A 17778-nucleotide genomic window follows, 5' to 3' on the forward strand; every position below is an offset into this window, starting at 1 on the left:
GGTTGTAGCTAAAATTTTCAAGGAGAAATTTGAGACTGACGCCATCCAGACTGCCACTCTGCGCCTAACCTTATGGAAGATGTTCAAGGATGACACTTTTGTCATCTGGCCACATGGCCGGCCTGCTCTAGACCAATTCCTCGACCACATCAATTCCATACACCCAGCCATCAGAATTACAATGGAAGTCGAAAAAGATGGCAAGCTACCTTTTTGGATGTCCTAATAAAAAAGAGACCTGATGGTTCAATGAGCCACTCTGTCTACAGGAAAGCTACCCATACGGATGCTTACCTGAAACCGAATTCCCACCACCATCCATCCCAGAAGAATTCCCTCATCAAGACTCTGCACCATAGAGCCCAATGCATATCCGACCAGGAACACATAGCCAGTGAACTCAAGCACATACACCAAGCTCTTAAGGCTAATGGTTACTCTGACTACACAATCCGCAAAGCTATCACTCCAACCATGAAGAAGGACCCTCTTGAGGAGCCTTTCAAAACCATCACTTTACCCTACATTGCGGGGATCACAATAAATATCTCCAAAATCTTGAATAAACACAAGATCCAGGTCCGATTCATCTGGTTCCGTCTGTAAAAGATGTGATTCCGGACATACAGTACCCTGGCGTCTACAAACTAAGTTGCCTCTGTGGTAGTAGTTACATTGGAGAAACCAAACGACATGTCTCGGACGGCATTCGTGAACATAAAGCAGACCTAAAACACGGTAGGACCAACACCTCGCCCATGGCAGATCACTGTTATAATTCAGTAGGCTCACATGACATTGACTTCTCCAAGACAGAGGTTCTTTGCAAGCCATCTGGCTACTATGAAAGATTCGTTCATGAGGCTATCCACATAAACAAACACAGAGACAATTTCAACCGAGAAGATGGATTCTGGCTTAGCAATAATTGGAAGGATTTGATAAACTATTTCGGGTCTTAATTGATTGTTCACGCTTACGGTGGCTTTCAGACCGCATCCATTATTTTCGTCTCCCCCCTCCTCTTTACCAAACATAGATGGACTCGTCCATCTGAATAACTGCCAAATCGCTCTCCGTGGTGCTAACGTTAGAATAACCGCCACTTTTTTCAAATTTTCTTGCTGTGGTTTTCACACCTGATGATGATTGCTTGTGTTGCAGTCGAAACATCGTGAGAATTTTATTGTTATATATTTTTATTATTTTATTGTTTCCCTTCTATGTGACTTTACCGAAAGAACCAAAAATATACCTCCAATCTCGTTCGTGCTCCCGGCGGGGGATCAGTCAACACCGCTGGGGAGGACGAGGTGTGAAGGGCGAGGTCCCAGGCTTCTTGTCTCCGGCTCTTGTCCTCTTCGTTCCTTCAGCTTCAACCAACTCAACCCCGTGTTCTCCGCACACCCCTTAATATCCCCCTCCTCTTTAAGGGTCCTCAGTTGCCCCCTATTAAGCCGGCGCCTCCTGCACGTGCTCTCTCTCCCTTATCGTCTCCATCTCCCATTTCTCCGGCGCCTACTCCGTGTTTGCACGCTTGCACCTGCCTGTCTCCAAATGCACCCACCTAGTTACCGCCTCTCCCCTTAATTGCTGGCGCCTCTCTGGCGGCTGTTCCATGGCCTAACGCTTGCACTTGCTCGGCCTGAAATGCACCCGCTGTTTTGCAAACTCCGCGCGTGAATGCATCCGCCGTTTGCAACCCTGCGCGCGTTACACCACTACACACGTGTAGTGGCGTAAATGGTGTCACTACTGTGCAGCGACAGTACCGAGTGAAGAGTGGTGCTGTGCGCGTGGTGCCGCTCTATGGCACAAGAGTGAGCATGGCACAGTATGGCTCACTAGAGGGCAGGGTCCAGGTGTCACTTTTGTCAGGTCAGGACATGATATCCTGGGTGAATCCGAGAGGGCACGTGACTGGACCAGGGGGCAGGGGGACCCCCACATGGGAGTGTGAGGGTTACGTGATGTGGACCCAGGGTCCCTCCCGAAGGATCTGGAAAGGGGTGTGGCCAAGGGCGGAGCCGGCCACACCGGAGCGGTAATAAGCCAAGTCCCGGGAGTGAGCGGGGCTGTTCTGCTGGGTCAACTCTGGGAATGAAGCCGCCATCCACAATCCTCGGTCTCCGGTCTCCGCTAGTGGACCAGGCCGCGTGTTGAGCTGTCCTGGTCCGGTAATATTGTATAGTATCTCTCGTGTGTTAGCTAAGTTAGGAGCGGTGGTTACCACCCTATGTCGTTATCTTGTTAACGTTAACAGTACCTGTTGTGTTAGTTAATAAACATGTTGCCCCCAGTTCTAGTGTGCGCCTCAATCGAACCCACTACATTTGGTGTCAGAAAGTGTGATATTTTATTGCTAGGTGTTAGTCTAGCGTAGTAATGCGCCACATGTAGAAAACAACTCGCCTGGACGCCGTCGTACAACGAGGACGGCGTGACGATCATTCTTCAGACAGCCCCGGGGATTGCAGCCCCGGTGAGAGAGAGCGAGATGGCGCTGCAGGCAGAGTGGCGGGACAGTCATCACGCTGCTGCTTCACCGCCGTCGGGGAGGGAGCGCCGGAGCCGCGGGGAGAGGACGCCGCCGCCGCTGCTGTTTCCCGGGCGGGAAAGCCCGGGCGGGAAAGCCCGGGCGTTGCCTCCAGTTCTAGTGTGCGCCTCAATCGAACCCACTACACATAGTAGTGACATATGAAGTCATTACTATGTCTGGACTGTACGAGCGTAGGGACATATGACGTCACTACCGTGTCGGCTCGGTATGGGGGCTGTAGGCGGGTGTCACGGGGGTCGTGTCAGGCCGTAGCACTCAACAGGACACGTGACTGGATAAACGGGGGCCAGGGGCCCCAGGGGGGGAGCTTGGGGGTCACGTGGTTGGGGTCCCAGACCTTCCCGAAGGATCGAGAAGGGGGGCGTGGCCTGGGGCGGAGCCGGCCACGCTGGAGCGGTTATAAGCGGGGTGTGAACGGGGAGCTGGGCTATTCTACTCCGGGATGAAGACGCCAATAAGAAGTCCTCAAGTCTCCGATCGTCGTTCATGACCAAGCAGCCGTCCCCCTGCCTTGGTCACGCTGTGTAGTGTTCCCGAGTGTTCGTGAGAGTAGGAACGGTGGTCACCACCTGATGTGTAGTGTCCGTGTTAAGGTTACGTGTTAATAAATAGTGTTGCCTCCAAGCTGAGTGTGCGCCTCAATCGAACCCATTACACATGTAAACAGTTCTGAGGATTTGCAATAATACCACGAGAAATGTGCCTCTGGGCTCTGGAGACCACCTGCAAAAGATTCCAGGTGCGCGTTGACAATGATGGTGATGAAGCTATTCATATTACATTTGTTATAATTTTACAGTGTATTATCCGGTTTTTTTTCCTCATTAAAAACAGTAGTTCCATATGCACTTTTTAAGGTGGTCACTAATTCCAGAAAGACCCAGAGGATATGAATCCCATGTAAGTGTTAGCATTTTTTTAAGCACCCTGTATAGATACCGACGACGCTCATTTGAGTTTCATCCAAAGAAAGACAAATTCTACACTTGCGTAATTGGCCACATTCTCGACGCGTTTAAGAGTAAGATTGAAAAAGCGTTCGCACGTTAAACACTGCACGTTCAGTCACGAGCAGTTGGCTAGGGGGTTAAGGGTTGGGTGGATGGCAGCATCATAGCTTAAACCCACGTAACGATGGTCCCCAACATCAATGAAACTCTATCGTGTCGATGCTGTTGATCAAAGTGGTATCCACAGCTACTTACAAACACCAGCGAGCATATTTTTTATTATCTTATTGAGCATGTTCATCCAGAGAAGCCTCAACTATATTTTTATGGAGGGTCCAGCAATGCTTTCGCAGTTAGGGGCGATGTTGCTACGCTGTGTGTCATCCCAAATGAGTAATTTTCACGTATTTTTTTGCATTGTGATGTTTTTTGACCAATTCCAATTACAGTGTATTGTTTTGTTTTGTCATAACTATGAGAAGAAAGCGGATATCCGGGAGAAAACCCATGCAGAACGGGGAGAGAACGTACAAACTCGACACGTTTAATGCGCCCGAGTCAGGAATCGAGCAGAGGCCGTTCTTGCTGCGAGGTTCACAGCGCCACCACCCTGCCGCTATGGTCACCATCGCCGTCGATCGTCGAGGTGGCCACACCGCTGAGACCCTGGGCTCAAATCAGTAGGGTAACTAAAACCCAAAATGTTTTTTTTATTTTAGCAGGTAAGGCCCACTGAACTATGTAGATCTTTTTGAGAAGTAACCTGGCTATCGCAATGATAGCTCAACGAAGTAGCTTTTCATCACGTGGACATTTATAGCAGTAGTCAATACTCTAACGCGTGATGTTGATTCTAAACGTGGAAGGGAAAAACCGGAGGACCCGGAGAAAAATCCACGCCACCACGGGGAGAGAGAGAGAGAGACATGAAAACTCTAAATATGCAGGCCGTCAGGGTTGGGATGTAACCCACGACCTCCTGTATACCAGGCAAGGTAGTTAACATCTCAACACCGTGGCACCCTCGAGCGTAAGGGGAAAAAGGGGGGTGCCTTGCCCCACCCCTGGTGGCTAAAGCTACGACTTGGGTCCCCGTTGACAACCACCATGAGATTTGTTTTCAACATCAGTGTAAGAGAACACAAAGTTTTTTTAAATATTTATTTTTTATTGAGGCAATGTGCGGGCCCGAGACACATCACGTCGTGACGCACGTACACACACCGCCCAACGTGAAGCCAAACCGGTTATGAAAAGCAGAGGATAGAAAGATGGGTAACGGGCTGGCTGCCCCACACCGCACAAGGGAACAACCTCCCCCACGGCAAGGGGAAGATCAAAAAAACTCGCTTAAAACGCGGTTTAAATTCGTCTCGTGAAACATTTTTTGCTTCCAAAATAATTTTCTTTCAATCACAGTCACTTGAGTAAAATAACATTGTACGTTAGAATGCCGTTTCTGAGATATGATATTCATTTCATTCGATACGTGGTAATTAGATTGCAAAGAGGCACCAATTACGGAGCTTGTAGCATATGCTACTTTTGCTACTAGGACAATCAGGCACTAGTAACTAACACGTAGTTTGTTTTAGTGTCTTCAAAGTTAGCCTTCGTTGCGCATTGCATTTCCCCCCCGTTGATCATCGACGGCAGGGGTCGGCGACCTTTGTTTTAGTCTTTGGGACCGTCCATAAATGACGTCACGCACCTGGGGGGGGGGTGTGACGATGTGTGACGAGGGGGGGGTGAGAAATGTGACGTCACATCAAAATGCGCAACTTTAAATAAATATAGACAACACGTTCTGCTTATAATAATAGGGTTTTTCCCCTTTTTTCTGGCAACAAAACTGAAACCTTTTTACAATGATTCATGTCTGCATTAACCACAATACCTGCAGTCAAAATGCAAACAAAAAACATACTATGATAATATATGCATTGTCCTTGAAACTGATTGGTCCACACCAAGGGACGGCTTTCTTTGGTGTGGACCAATCAGTTTCAAGGACAATGCATATATTGACTGCAGGTATTGTAGGTAATGCAGACATGAATCCTTGTAAAAAAAGGTTTCAGTTTTGTTGCCAGAAAAAAGGGGAAAAACCCTATTATTACATTTTGGTACTGGCAAAGGAGGTCTAATGACGTTCTTCTTAATTAAATAGACTGTTAAATAAATGTTTTCTCCTACAACATCAGAGTGCAGCGCCACATTAAATACGCACTACAATGACAATAGTTTAAAGCGATTTGAAGCATGTTTTATTTTTGGGGGGGGGGGGGGGGCATAGGTTTGTGACGTCATATTTGAGGGGGTGGGGGGATCTGACTTTTTGTGACGCCGTGATGGCGAGGGGCGGGGGTCAAAAATCGTCCAAAATCGCGTGACGTCATTTATGGACGGCCCCTTTCACCAAAATAGTTCGGGAGCCGCATCACACACAGAGCCACCTGTTTACACACAACACACAGCAACAAGTGGTTATGCAGCAGATGACAAACACACAATTCTGACAAACAAAATCGGTGATGGAATAAACTTCGTCTATTTAGTCCCCCCCTCCCCTAGTTAATATTTAACAATACAGTGACTGTACTGTACATTTTGTTGCCACCAAGACATTCCATAGTGACACTCCATTCTCTTTATGCAATTATTTTAAGACGTAATTTAAAATAACGGTTGGCCGTAAGGGGGCAGCCAAAGAGCCGCGAGGGGAGTGGCCAAAGAGCCGCGAGCCTCGAGGGGAGTGGCCAAAGAGCCGCGAGGGGAGTGGCCAAAAGAGCCGCGAGGGGGCAGCCAAAGAGCCGCGAAGGGAGTGGTCAAAGAGCCGCGAGGGGAGTGGCCAAAGAGCCGCGAGGGGAGTGGCCAAAGAGCCGCGAGGGAGTGGTCAAAGAGCCGCGAGGGGAGTGGTCAAAGAGCCGCGAGGGGAGTGGTCAAAGAGCCGCGAGGGGAGTGGTCAAAGAGCCGCGAGGGGAGTGGTCAAAGAGCCGCGAGGGGAGTGGCCAAAGAGCCGCGAGGGGAGTGGCCAAAGAGCCGCGAGGGGAGTGGCCAAAGAGCCGCGAGGGGAGTGGCCAAAGAGCCAAGAGCCGCGAGGGGAGTGGCCAAAGAGCCGCGAGGGGGGTGGTCAAAGAGCCAAGAGGGGAGTGGCCAAAGAGCCGCCGCATGCTCCGGAGCCGCAGGTGGCCGACCCCATCGTGCCATGGACATTCATTTCTCTCGTCATCGTCATTTCTCTCTCTCGTCATCGTCATTTATCTCGTCGTCGTCATTTCTCTCGTCGTCGTCATTTCTCTCGTCGTCATTTCCCCGCACAGCCCAAGTCACGAGACTTGGGCTCCGACCTGCCACTTGCGTGCAGCGCAGCGCGGGTGCTAGTGGGTATTTCCCAGCCGTTATAAATAGAAATCCCTGCCCCCCGGGGGCCTACGTTGCCAAAATCGGTCTGCGTCTCTGTATAACCCCAAAGTTGCGCAACGTCGGGTCGGAGGGAGGCGGTGGGAAATAACCCCACGGCGCGAGCTGCCGAGAAAATGATCTTCCGCTTGTCCAGGCACGGACGTACGTACACCTCGTGTCGCAATCCACTGCTCGATGAAGATGCCCCCCTCCTCCCCTCGCCATAAGCATGCCAACGTTTGGGGTTTGTCAGGGTGGCATCCGATTGACGCCGTTGCACCAACGCCGGCCCTGACGTTCAATGTTAAATGGGGATTAATTAAGCTCGTGCGGGGCCTGTAGCTTATGTTATCAAGGGGGGGTCCCTAATTTTTTTTTTTTAAACTTAAATATTAAAACAATGTTTTTTAACTTGCACAGTACAGTAATTGTTTTTTTTCATTTACTATGCAGCCAGATAATACGACAAATCGCTAACCTTACACCGAAATAGTTCGGGAGCTGCCACACACACAGCCACCTGTTACACAGCACAGCAACAGGTCGTTCATAAGGCAGTATAGTACTGTAGTAATAGAGCAAGTGCACAATCACTGAACCGGAATTGAACGCATTTAGCTGCGGGGTCCCGTAGCATTTGCTACTGTTTGCTGCTACTCGGATAATCCTGTGCTGTGTGTAAGGATGTTGAACTTCTTTCGCACCGTGCGTAGCATCAACCGCGGCAATCGGAGGTGCATTCATCGCAATGGGAGGTGCATTCATCGCAATGGGAGGTGCATTCATCGCAATGGGAGGTGCATTCATTGCAATGGGAGGTGCATTCATTGCAATCGCAATGCAGCAGTGGGGTGGGGGTTGTTTTTCGGCACTGCGCTCTTCGCTGGCCACAACGCAACAGCGGCAGGAGGCATCGCCAGTGCGCGGCTTATAGGGTTGCAGGACCGTGTCGCCAAACACGTTAAAAGTTAAATAAAAACATCGGTCAGCAGTGTGTGGGAGGGGGCATTGTTGCGCGGTGTCACTGGCCTCAGCGTCACTGGATTCCTGAGCTCGTCGGTTCGATTCGCATCGATCTCCGGGCGCGGCAGGACGAATGGGTTCCGATGCGGCGGGGTAAAACATGTGGGTTGTGCTCACATAGCTATCCTGCTCAGACGTCTGGGCCAGGGTGGAAGAGTAGGCCAAAAATGACCACTTAAGAGTGGCTGCATCTTCCACTAGCAGTGGCGTGAGCCCAGCCATTGAAGCGTTGATGGCCAAAGATAGAGAGATGTAGCGAACAGTGTAAGTTGGTGGCTTTCTTTGGTGGACACGGGCGTCTGGTACATAACAAACAAAAACCCGACAGATGAACAAGGAAACAGACTTGCGCGTGAAACCGGTTTGGTGGAGTTTGTGGCTCGGAGCCGAAGCGATGAAATCCAAAACCACCCTCGGATGAGGAAGTTCCCGTCGCCGGTGACGCTTTCGCGTTCGGTTTGGAAGGCAAAGTGTCGCCAAAGTCCACCTCGGACGTCGCTTGGCACTGTCACAAAGTCCACGATTGCAGCGCTAGTCAACTCAACCAGCACCACCACCACCCCACCACCACCCGGACCCCAAGGGACCTAGAGTGGAACCTATGAAGACGGAGTGTCTCTTGTCTCCTCAACTCGTACACGTCGCCGCCCGCGTCGTGTGTAGAGAGAACAGCTGACGACGGCGATACGGTGAGTACGAAGCAGAGGAGGATGGTGAAGGAGGAGACCCGCGTGGGGTTTCAGAGTTTCGATTTAAAGCTTTCGTGACTGCAAGGATTCGTCTTCTTTGGTTCTTTCGGTAAAGTCAGCGCTGTCCTACCAGACAGTCTCGTCCCTTCACCTGATGAAGGCCGCTTGTGTTGTGGCCGAAACGTCGTGAGAATATTATTGTGTTATTTCAAAGTTTTCTTTGAGATCGGGGAAGATAACGCGGCCAGGTGCATGTACCGTAAAGCCGCAATACATTGGGCTTCTCACCGCGTGTCATTCAGATGGGCCGTTGCGCGAAACGTCGCCTGCAATGTGGCCGTACGTATGTACGCCCGAACTTATTTCGCACCGTACGCCGGGCGAATAGTGTTAATCGCAGGTTCCCTGAAGGTTTACACCACCTTTAGGGCAACTTTTGTTAATGGACGTTGCGTTAAGTTGTTGTTGGCAACCAGTTATCGTGCCCAACATGTTGTTGTCGCGCGGGGAGCGGTGGCGCAGCGGTTAGCGCACTTGCGCTACGTTGAAGTCATCCCGGATTATTCGAGATTCGATTCCCGGGCATCACGGCACGCATCGCGGTGGCCAGGGGCATCGGAACCCCTGCGGGGATCCTCGCCCGCTGTAGAGTGGTGAAACAACCCTCAGATAACCCCCAGAGACAGAGGCATTCATCCAGCTGTGGATTGACAGGGGGCGGGGCTGAAAGAACACCACGGAAGATGCGTGATTTGTGTGCAGTACACAACTACTCAGTGTGTAGTACACAACTACTCTGTGTGCAGTACACAACTACTCTGTGTGCAGTACACAACTACTCAGTGTGTAGTACACAACTACTCTGTGTGCAGTACACAACTAATCTGTGTGCAGTACACAACTACTCTGTGTGCAGTACACAACTAATCAGTGTGTAGTACACAACTACTCTGTGTACAGTACACAACTACTCAGTGTGTAGTACACAACTACTCAGTGTGTGCAGTACACAACTAATTAGTGTGTGTAGTACACAACTACTCAGTGTGTACAGTACACAACTACTCCTTATGCAGTACACAACTACTCTGTGTGTAGCACACAACTACTCTGTGTGCAGTACACAACTACTCAGTGTGTAGTACACAACTACTCTGTGTGCAGTACACAACTACTCTGTGTGTGCAGTACACAACTACTCAGTGTGTGCAGTACACAACTACTCTGTGTGCAGTACACAACTACTCTGTGTGCAGTACACAACTACTCTGTGCGTGCAGTACACAACTTCTCAGTGTGTGTAGTACACAACTACTCTGTGTGCAGTACACAACTACTCTGTGTGTAGTACACAACTACTCTCTGTGCAGTACACAACTACTCTGTTTGCAGTACACAACTAATCAGTGTGTAGTACACAACTACTCAGTGTGTAGTACACAACTACTCAGTGTGTGCAGTACACAACTACTCTGTGTGCAGTACACAACTACTCTGTGTGTAGTACACAACTACTCTGTATGTGCAGTACACAACTACTCAGTGTGTAGTACACAACTACTCTGTGTGTGCAGTACACAACTAATCAGTGTGCAGTACACAACTACTCAGTGTGTAGTACACAACTACTCTGTGTACAGTACACAACTACTCTGTGTGTGCAGTACACAACTACTCAGTGTGCAGTACACAACTACTCTGTGTGCAGTACACAACTACTCTGTGTGTAGTACACAACTAATCAGTGTGCAGTACACAACTACTCTGTGTGTACAGTACACAACTACTCCTTATGCAGTACACAACTACTCTGTGTGCAGTACACAACTACTCAGTGTGTAGTACACAACTACTCTGTGTGTAGCACACAACTACTCTGTGTGCAGTACACAACTACTCAGTGTGTAGTACACAACTACTCTGTGTGTGCAGCACACAACTAATCCGTGTGCAGTACACAACTACTCTGTGTGCAGTACACAACTACTCTGTGTGCAGTACACAACTACTCTGTGTGTAGTACACAACTACTCTGTGTGCAGTACACAACTACTCTGTGTGTGCAGCACACAACTAATCCGTGTGCAGTACACAACTACTCTGTGTGTAGTACACAACTAATCAGTGTGCAGTACACAACTACTCTGTGTGTACAGTACACAACTACTCCTTATGCAGTACACAACTAATCAGTGTGTAGTACACAACTACTCTGTGTGCAGTACACAACTACTCTGTGTGTAGTACACAACTACTCTGTGTGTAGTACACAACTACTCTGTGTGTGTAGTACACAACTACTCTGTGTGCAGTACACAACTACTCTGTGTGCAGTACACAACTACTCTGTGTGTAGTACACAACTACTCTGTGTGCAGTACACAACTACTCTGTGTGTAGTACACAACTACTCTGTGTGCAGTACACAACTACTCTGTGTGCAGTACACAACTACTCTGTGTGCAGTACACAACTACTCTGTGTACAGTACACACCTACTCAGTGTGCAGTACACAACTACTCTGTGTGCAATACACAACTACTCTGTGTGTGTAGTACACAACTACTCTGTGTGTAGTACACAACTAATCAGTGTGTACAGTACACAACTACTCAGTGTGTAGTACACAACTACTCTGTGTGTGTAGTACACAAATACTCTGTGTGTGTAGTACACAACTACTCTGTGTGCAGTACACAACTAATCAGTGTGTACAGTACACAACTACTCTGTGTGTAGTACACAACTACTCTGTGTGCAGTACACAACTAATCAGTGTGTACAGTACACAACTACTCTGTGTGTAGTACACAACTACTCTGTGTGCAGTACACAACTACTCTGTGTGTAGTACACAACTACTCAGTGTGTGCAGTACACAACTAATCAGTGTGTGCAGTACACAACTAATCAGTGTGCAGTACACAACTAGTCTGTGTGTAGTACACAACTACTCTGTGTGTAGTACACAACTACTCTGTGTGCAGTACACAACTACTCAGTGTGTGCAGTACACAACTAATCAGTGTGTAGTACACAACTAATCAGTGTGTGCAGTACACAACTACTCAGTGTGTAGTACACAACTACTCAGTGTGTAGTACACAACTACTCTGTGTGCAGTACACAACTACTCTGTGCAGTACACAACTACTCAGTGTGTAGTACACAACTACTCTGTGTGTAGTACACAACTAATCAGTGTATGCAGTACACAACTACTCAGTGTGTACAGTACACAACTACTCAGTGTGTAGTACACAACTACTCTGTGTGTGTAGTACACAACTACTCTGTGTGTAGTACACAACTACTCAGTGTGTGCAGTACACAACTAATCAGTGTGTGCAGTACACAACTAATCAGTGTGCAGTACACAACTAGTCTGTGTGTAGTACACAACTACTCAGTGTGTAGTACACAACTACTCTGTGTGCAGTACACAACTACTCTGTGTGCAGTACACAACTACTCAGTGTGTGTAGTACACAACCACAGTGGTGTACAGTACACAACCACAGTGGTGTACAGTACACAACTACTCTGGCACGGCTTTATTGTTGAACATCTTTCGCACCCTGCACGGAGCCAACCGTTGCTCATCGGAGACTTTGGCGTCACGCTGACTATACGGGAGGCGAATTACTCGGTCCACCGTTCATACGGGCTCGCGTGATCGGAGCAATGCGGACCTTCAGGCAGAGCCAGGGGTCCAAGTTTCATTGTGTTTCTCCCTCCCAGATGTGTCTGTATTACCATGATGTCGACATTGATGACACTGATCGTGGTGTTGACATTCAGGATGCCGATCGTGATGTTGACATTGATGACACTGATCGTGGTGTTGACATTGATGATGCTGATCGTGATGTTGACATTGATGGCACTGATCGTGATGTTGAAATTGATGGCGCTGATCGTGATGTTCACATTGATGCTGCTGATTGTGATGTTGACACTGATGACACTGATCGTGGTGTTGACATTGATGACACTGATCGTGATGTTCACATTGATGACGCTGATCGTGATGTAGACATTGATGATGCTGATCGTGATGTTGACATTGATGATGCTGATCGTGATGTTGACATTGATGGCGCTGATCGTGATGTTGAAATTGATGGCGCTGATCGTGATGTTCACATTGATGCTGCTGATTGTGATGTTGACACTGATGACACTGATCGTGTTGTTGACATTGATGACACTGATCGTGATGTTCACATTGATGGCGCTGATCGTGATGTTCACATTGATGACGCTGATCGTGATGTTGACATTGATGCTGCTGATCGTGATGTTGACATTGATGACGCTGATCGTGATGTTGACATTGATGCTGTTGATCGTGATCTTGACACTGATGAGGCTGATCGTGGTGTTGACATTGATGACGCTGATCGTGGTGTTGACATTGATGCTGATCGTGGTGTTGACATTGATGAGGCTGATCGTGATGTTGGCGTTGATGCCGCTGATCGTGGTGTTGAGATTTATGACCCTGATTGTGGTGTTGACATTGATGACGCTGGTCGTGATGTTGACATTGATGACGCTGATTGTGGTGTTGACATTGATGAGGCTGATCGTAATGTTGACATTGATGAGACTGGTCATGATGTTGACATTGATGGCGCTGATCGTGGTGTTGAGATTGATGACGCTGATTGTGGTGTTGACATTGATGACGCTGATCGTGATGTTGACATTGATGATGCTGATTGTGGTGTTGACATAGATGAGGCTGATCGTGATGTTGGCATCGATGACGCTGATCGTGATGTGACATTGATGAGACTGATCATGATGTTGACATTGATGGCGCTGATCGTGGTGTTGAGATTGATGACGCTGATTGTGGTGTTGACATTGATGACGCTGATAGTGATGTTGACATTGATTATGCTGATCATGGGCGGGGGCGATATTCACCAGATAAAATACATTGAATGTTTATTTCTATTCACATAACACCTACTTCTATCATTTAGTGTTCTCATTTATTCTGTAATCTTATGATTATTTCACTGTCATCTTCTTGCATCCTTTTCATGTATTTGTATTACTTAATGAGTGTTTTTACAAGGTTTGTCTGTGTTAATGTTTTGTTTCATTTCAACTTTGTGTGATGTGTCCTTGAACCTTGTGGTATGAAAGGCACTCTATGAATACATCTTATCTATTCCGATTATAATTATTTTAAAGCTTGAAATTTCTGGATCACCTCCCCATGGAAAGTTTCTCGAGCCACTCCTGGGAAGATCGAGATGTTAACAACAATAATTGTGACCATGATGGTGTTCATGAAAGATCATGATTACAGTGATCTTAAAGATAGCGGCCCTTGTCTATAAACACCTAGCATATCACCAGCATTGATTAAAGCAAAGCTTGACTCTGCTGATGAGACACTGTGTGTCAATAACTTGGTCCAGAGCTTTGCTCGTCTTGAATCAATACTGCTGAAATTGCATCACTCTCAGTAGACATTGCAGCCGGTGGGTTACACAAATAATAATACCAACTTTGCCTGCTTATCCTTGGTGTTTACATGATGCGAACGTACTATTTGGAGTTTGCGATAACATCGACGGCGATCGTCCACATCTCCCCAGCGGCGTGCTTGAGAGCTCCGGCGAGGATGCAGCTCTCCGAGAACTTCACGTGGTCGCTGACGGACGTTCTGGGACGAGGCTCCACGGGATGCGTTTACCATGGGCGCCATCGCGTACGCACACCCCCCCACCAACGCCCCCCACTAATTAGACACTATACAAACTACTGAACTACTTTTTATTTTACCAGGTAGTCCAGGCCCACCTGAGCTTATGAGCTTCTTTTTCAGACGCGAACTGGCCACAAATGATGGCTCAACGAAAGTGGATTATCAATGTATGTATGTTGAACTTCTTTCGCACTGTACGTAGCCATACGTGCTAATCTAAGGTGCTAATTAACATGTTGAAATGTATAGCAGCCAAATACGGTAAACGTGTGATGTTGATTCTAAATGTGGAGGGAAAAACCAGAGGACCCAGAGAAAAATCCACACGAGCATGGGGCAAGAGACACACAAACTCCAAATATACAGCAGCAGGCGTCAGGGTCAGGATCGAACCCACGACCTCCTGTATACCAGGCGAGGTAGTTAACATCTCATAGCCACCGTGATGATGATGAGAGAGAGGGAGAGACACACAAACTCCAAATATACAGCAGCAGGCGTCAGGGTCAGGATCGAACCCACGACCTCCTGTATACCAGGCGAGGTAGTTAACATCTCGTAGCCACCGTGATGATGAGAGAGAGGGAGAGACACACAAACTCCAAATATACAGCAGCAGGCGTCAGGGTCAGGATCGAACCCACGACCTCCTGTATAGCAGGCGCGGTAGTTAACATCTCGTAGCCACTGTGACGCCCAAGAAAATAACAACGCCGAACCAATGTCTGCCCCTTATCACCGTGCGTACCTATGCGATCGTCATATTAATAGCGGGCAGTGACAGTTTTCAGTTGGAACAGTCCAAAAAGCTGCTCTGGAAATGTATTTAGGCCACGTCGCATCCACTTCGCCTAACTTTGTCCTCAGCCTGTTTCAGAGGGTCATAAGAATATAGGCAGGTGCAAATGTATACGATGATTATTGTGAATAGGCTTACTTAGTACTTGAGTGGAAGTGCTTTACACCGACAATCCCTACTCTCAAGCCGGTGTGGCAGCATTACCGAGTGGGAAATTTGGCCCCGAGCTCAGGGCGCTGTGTTGGCTTGCGTCTGACAAGGACGCTCGTCAGAGGCACGGTTGGCCACGTACGGCGCAAAAGGAGTTGGGCATACGTGCACTAGCACCAAAAACAACGACGACAACGACAAACGCAGAGTTCGCACAGCTGGTAGCGAGTGAGTGAGTGAGCGACGGTTTGAGTGAGCGGCCAATGTAACGAGGTTATCTGATCTGGTGGCGGCTACGTGGCAGAGCGAGCGACTCGCATTTGGAAGGAAGGGTTGCGATGTCAAATCCTGATCGGGGGTCGACTCAGCCAATCATCCCTCCAGGGGGTGGGGGGTGGGGGTAGTGGAGAGGGGTGGGGGGTGGATCAAAAGTGTTTTTTCTATGGATAGACTTGTCCCCGCCATAAACTTGAGGAATTTCCGCCACTAACTTCGCAAAAGGGGCTAGTAAATGTGGGATGACCACCGATGCCTCGATGCTCGTTTGAGCCACAGCAAGTCGGCACGACGACCGTTCGCCGACGTAACATAAGCCAGGGTTGCCCAGATTTTATAGTCCAGTCCACGCTCAAGCGAGCGCCTGCGTCGTGTAACCATCGGCGCTGGGGAGACAAAGGTGGCCAGGCGGGCATTGCTCCAGGCCACTCCCCCCCCCCCCCCTCCCTAGGGGAGTGCTCTGTGTCAGTCTTAATTTATCCCAGGAGATCTGCAATCAAATGAACAAGAATAGGCATTTTTTTTCGAATTCGGTAAAAAAAAACCTCAACATTTCTAGAGGCGCCACGGTGCTGCACGTGGTGAATACGAGACGGCGGTCTCTTAATAAATGACGTCACAAAGGAGCCCTTTTAAAAGAGCCAACACGCGGCTCCGGGAAGCCCGCCCGGTTGCCGACCCCCTGACACCGGCGCTCGCGAACAGGGGGCTTGCCCCCCGACGCTCCGCGTGGGTGGGGGGGGGGCGGGGTGCGGCGGTGGAAATCGTTTGCCTTTTCGCTGCAGACGACGGGAGCGCCCTCGGCCATCAAGGTGCTGAGCGTGGACGGCATGCGGCGCCCCCCGGAGCTGCAGGAGCGGGAGAGCCGGGTCCTGGCCGAGCTCGACCACCCCAACATCGTTCGTCTCCTCGCCGTCGAAGAGGAGGTGGGTGGCGGTGAAGCTCCGTTCTAGAGTGTTCCGGCTGCTGCTGTACATTTCCACGTGGCGGTGCTGCTGATGATGGTGGTGGTGGTGGTGATATCGGCCACATCGTTGGGCTATCATTTGCGATGGCCGGGCCGCTTCTGAAAAAGAGCTGTATAGCTCAGCGGTGGAGCTCGGGGGAGGCCTTCGTCATCCAGCAGTGAATCGATCATGGCTGATGGTCAGGCGCGGTGGTGGTGTTGGCCCGCTATGGGGACGAGATGTTAACTACCTCGCCCGGATTACCGGAGGTCATGCGTTCGATCCAGACCCTGACGCCTGTATATTTGGAGTTTGCATGTTCTCTTCCCGTGGTCGCGTGGATATTTCTCCACGTCCTCCGGTTTTTCCCTCCACATTTAGAATCAGCATCGTGCGTTTAGAGTATTTGGCTGCTATTAATTTCCACATGATGATAAGCCACTTCGTTGAGCTATCATTTGTGGCCAAGGTTGATTTTGAAAATGAGCTCTATAGCTCAGTGAGGCCTTACCTGGTAAAATACAAATAGCTGAGTAATATAGAATTTAAATAAAATAATACAAATAAAACATAATAAAATAAAAATTCTCACGACGTTTCGGCCACAACACAAGTAGCCTTCCTCAGGTGAAGAGACAGACCTGTCGGGAAGACAGCGCTTCACTGAAGAGCTTCACTGAAGCGCTGTCTACCCGACAGTTCTGTTTCTTCACCTGAGGAAGGCTACTTGTGTTGTGGCCGAAACGTCGTGAGAATTTTTATTTTATTATGTTTTATTTTTATTATTTTATTTAAATTCTACGTGATTTTACCGAAAGAACCAAGAAGATGAATCCCTGTAGTCACGAATGCATTAAATCGAATAGTTGAGTAATAGTTTATAGTTTTTTCTCGTTAGCTTACGCCTAGCGCCGCGGTGATGAACAACGCCGGCTGGCGATGTCTCCTCAGAGCGTGACGCGGCACCGTGTGGTCGTGATGGAGGTGTGCTCCGGCGGGAGCCTCCACTCCATCCTCAACGAGCCCGAGAATGCCTACGGGCTGTCCGAGGACGACTTCCTGCAGGTGCTCAGTGATGTCGGTAAGTCGCTGCCCACTCGCTTTCCAACTACGGGGCAAGGATTTTTACTGAGCGCTCAAATGCCCCGTGTAGCCTTAACAGACTGTTGGGGCAAGTGCTCTTAGCGAGCAGGGCCGATGAAGGGCGGCACGGCACGGCAGACAAGGGAGAGGGTGGCCAGCACCTCGCC

At 49.0% G+C, this 17778-nt stretch overlaps 1 protein-coding gene across 3 annotated transcripts in view; it reads left to right on the forward strand.

Annotated features, from left to right (window-relative positions):
* The first annotated feature begins 6646 nt into the window (after positions 1–6646).
* Positions 6647–17778, forward strand: part of LOC116951191 (serine/threonine-protein kinase TBK1-like) — a 42334-nt gene continuing 31202 nt past the window's right edge. The window contains exons 1-4 of one of the 3 annotated variants that reach the window (XR_012946553.1): positions 6647–7077; positions 14247–14359; positions 16367–16507; positions 17480–17609. Coding sequence is in view for 2 of the 3 variants with exons in the window: in XM_076073460.1 (XP_075929575.1) it covers positions 7050–7077; positions 14247–14359; positions 16367–16507; positions 17480–17609 (412 nt within the window). In the remaining variant the exon portion in view is untranslated. The other 2 variants (XM_076073460.1, XM_076073461.1) reach the window with 2 other exon arrangements.

Source organism: Petromyzon marinus, chromosome 42, assembly GCF_048934315.1.
Source record: "Petromyzon marinus isolate PM22_M1 ecotype Great Lakes invasive population chromosome 42, UKy_Petmar_22M1.pri1.0, whole genome shotgun sequence".
In the NCBI taxonomy this organism is placed as follows: Eukaryota; Metazoa; Chordata; class Hyperoartia; order Petromyzontiformes; family Petromyzontidae; genus Petromyzon; species Petromyzon marinus.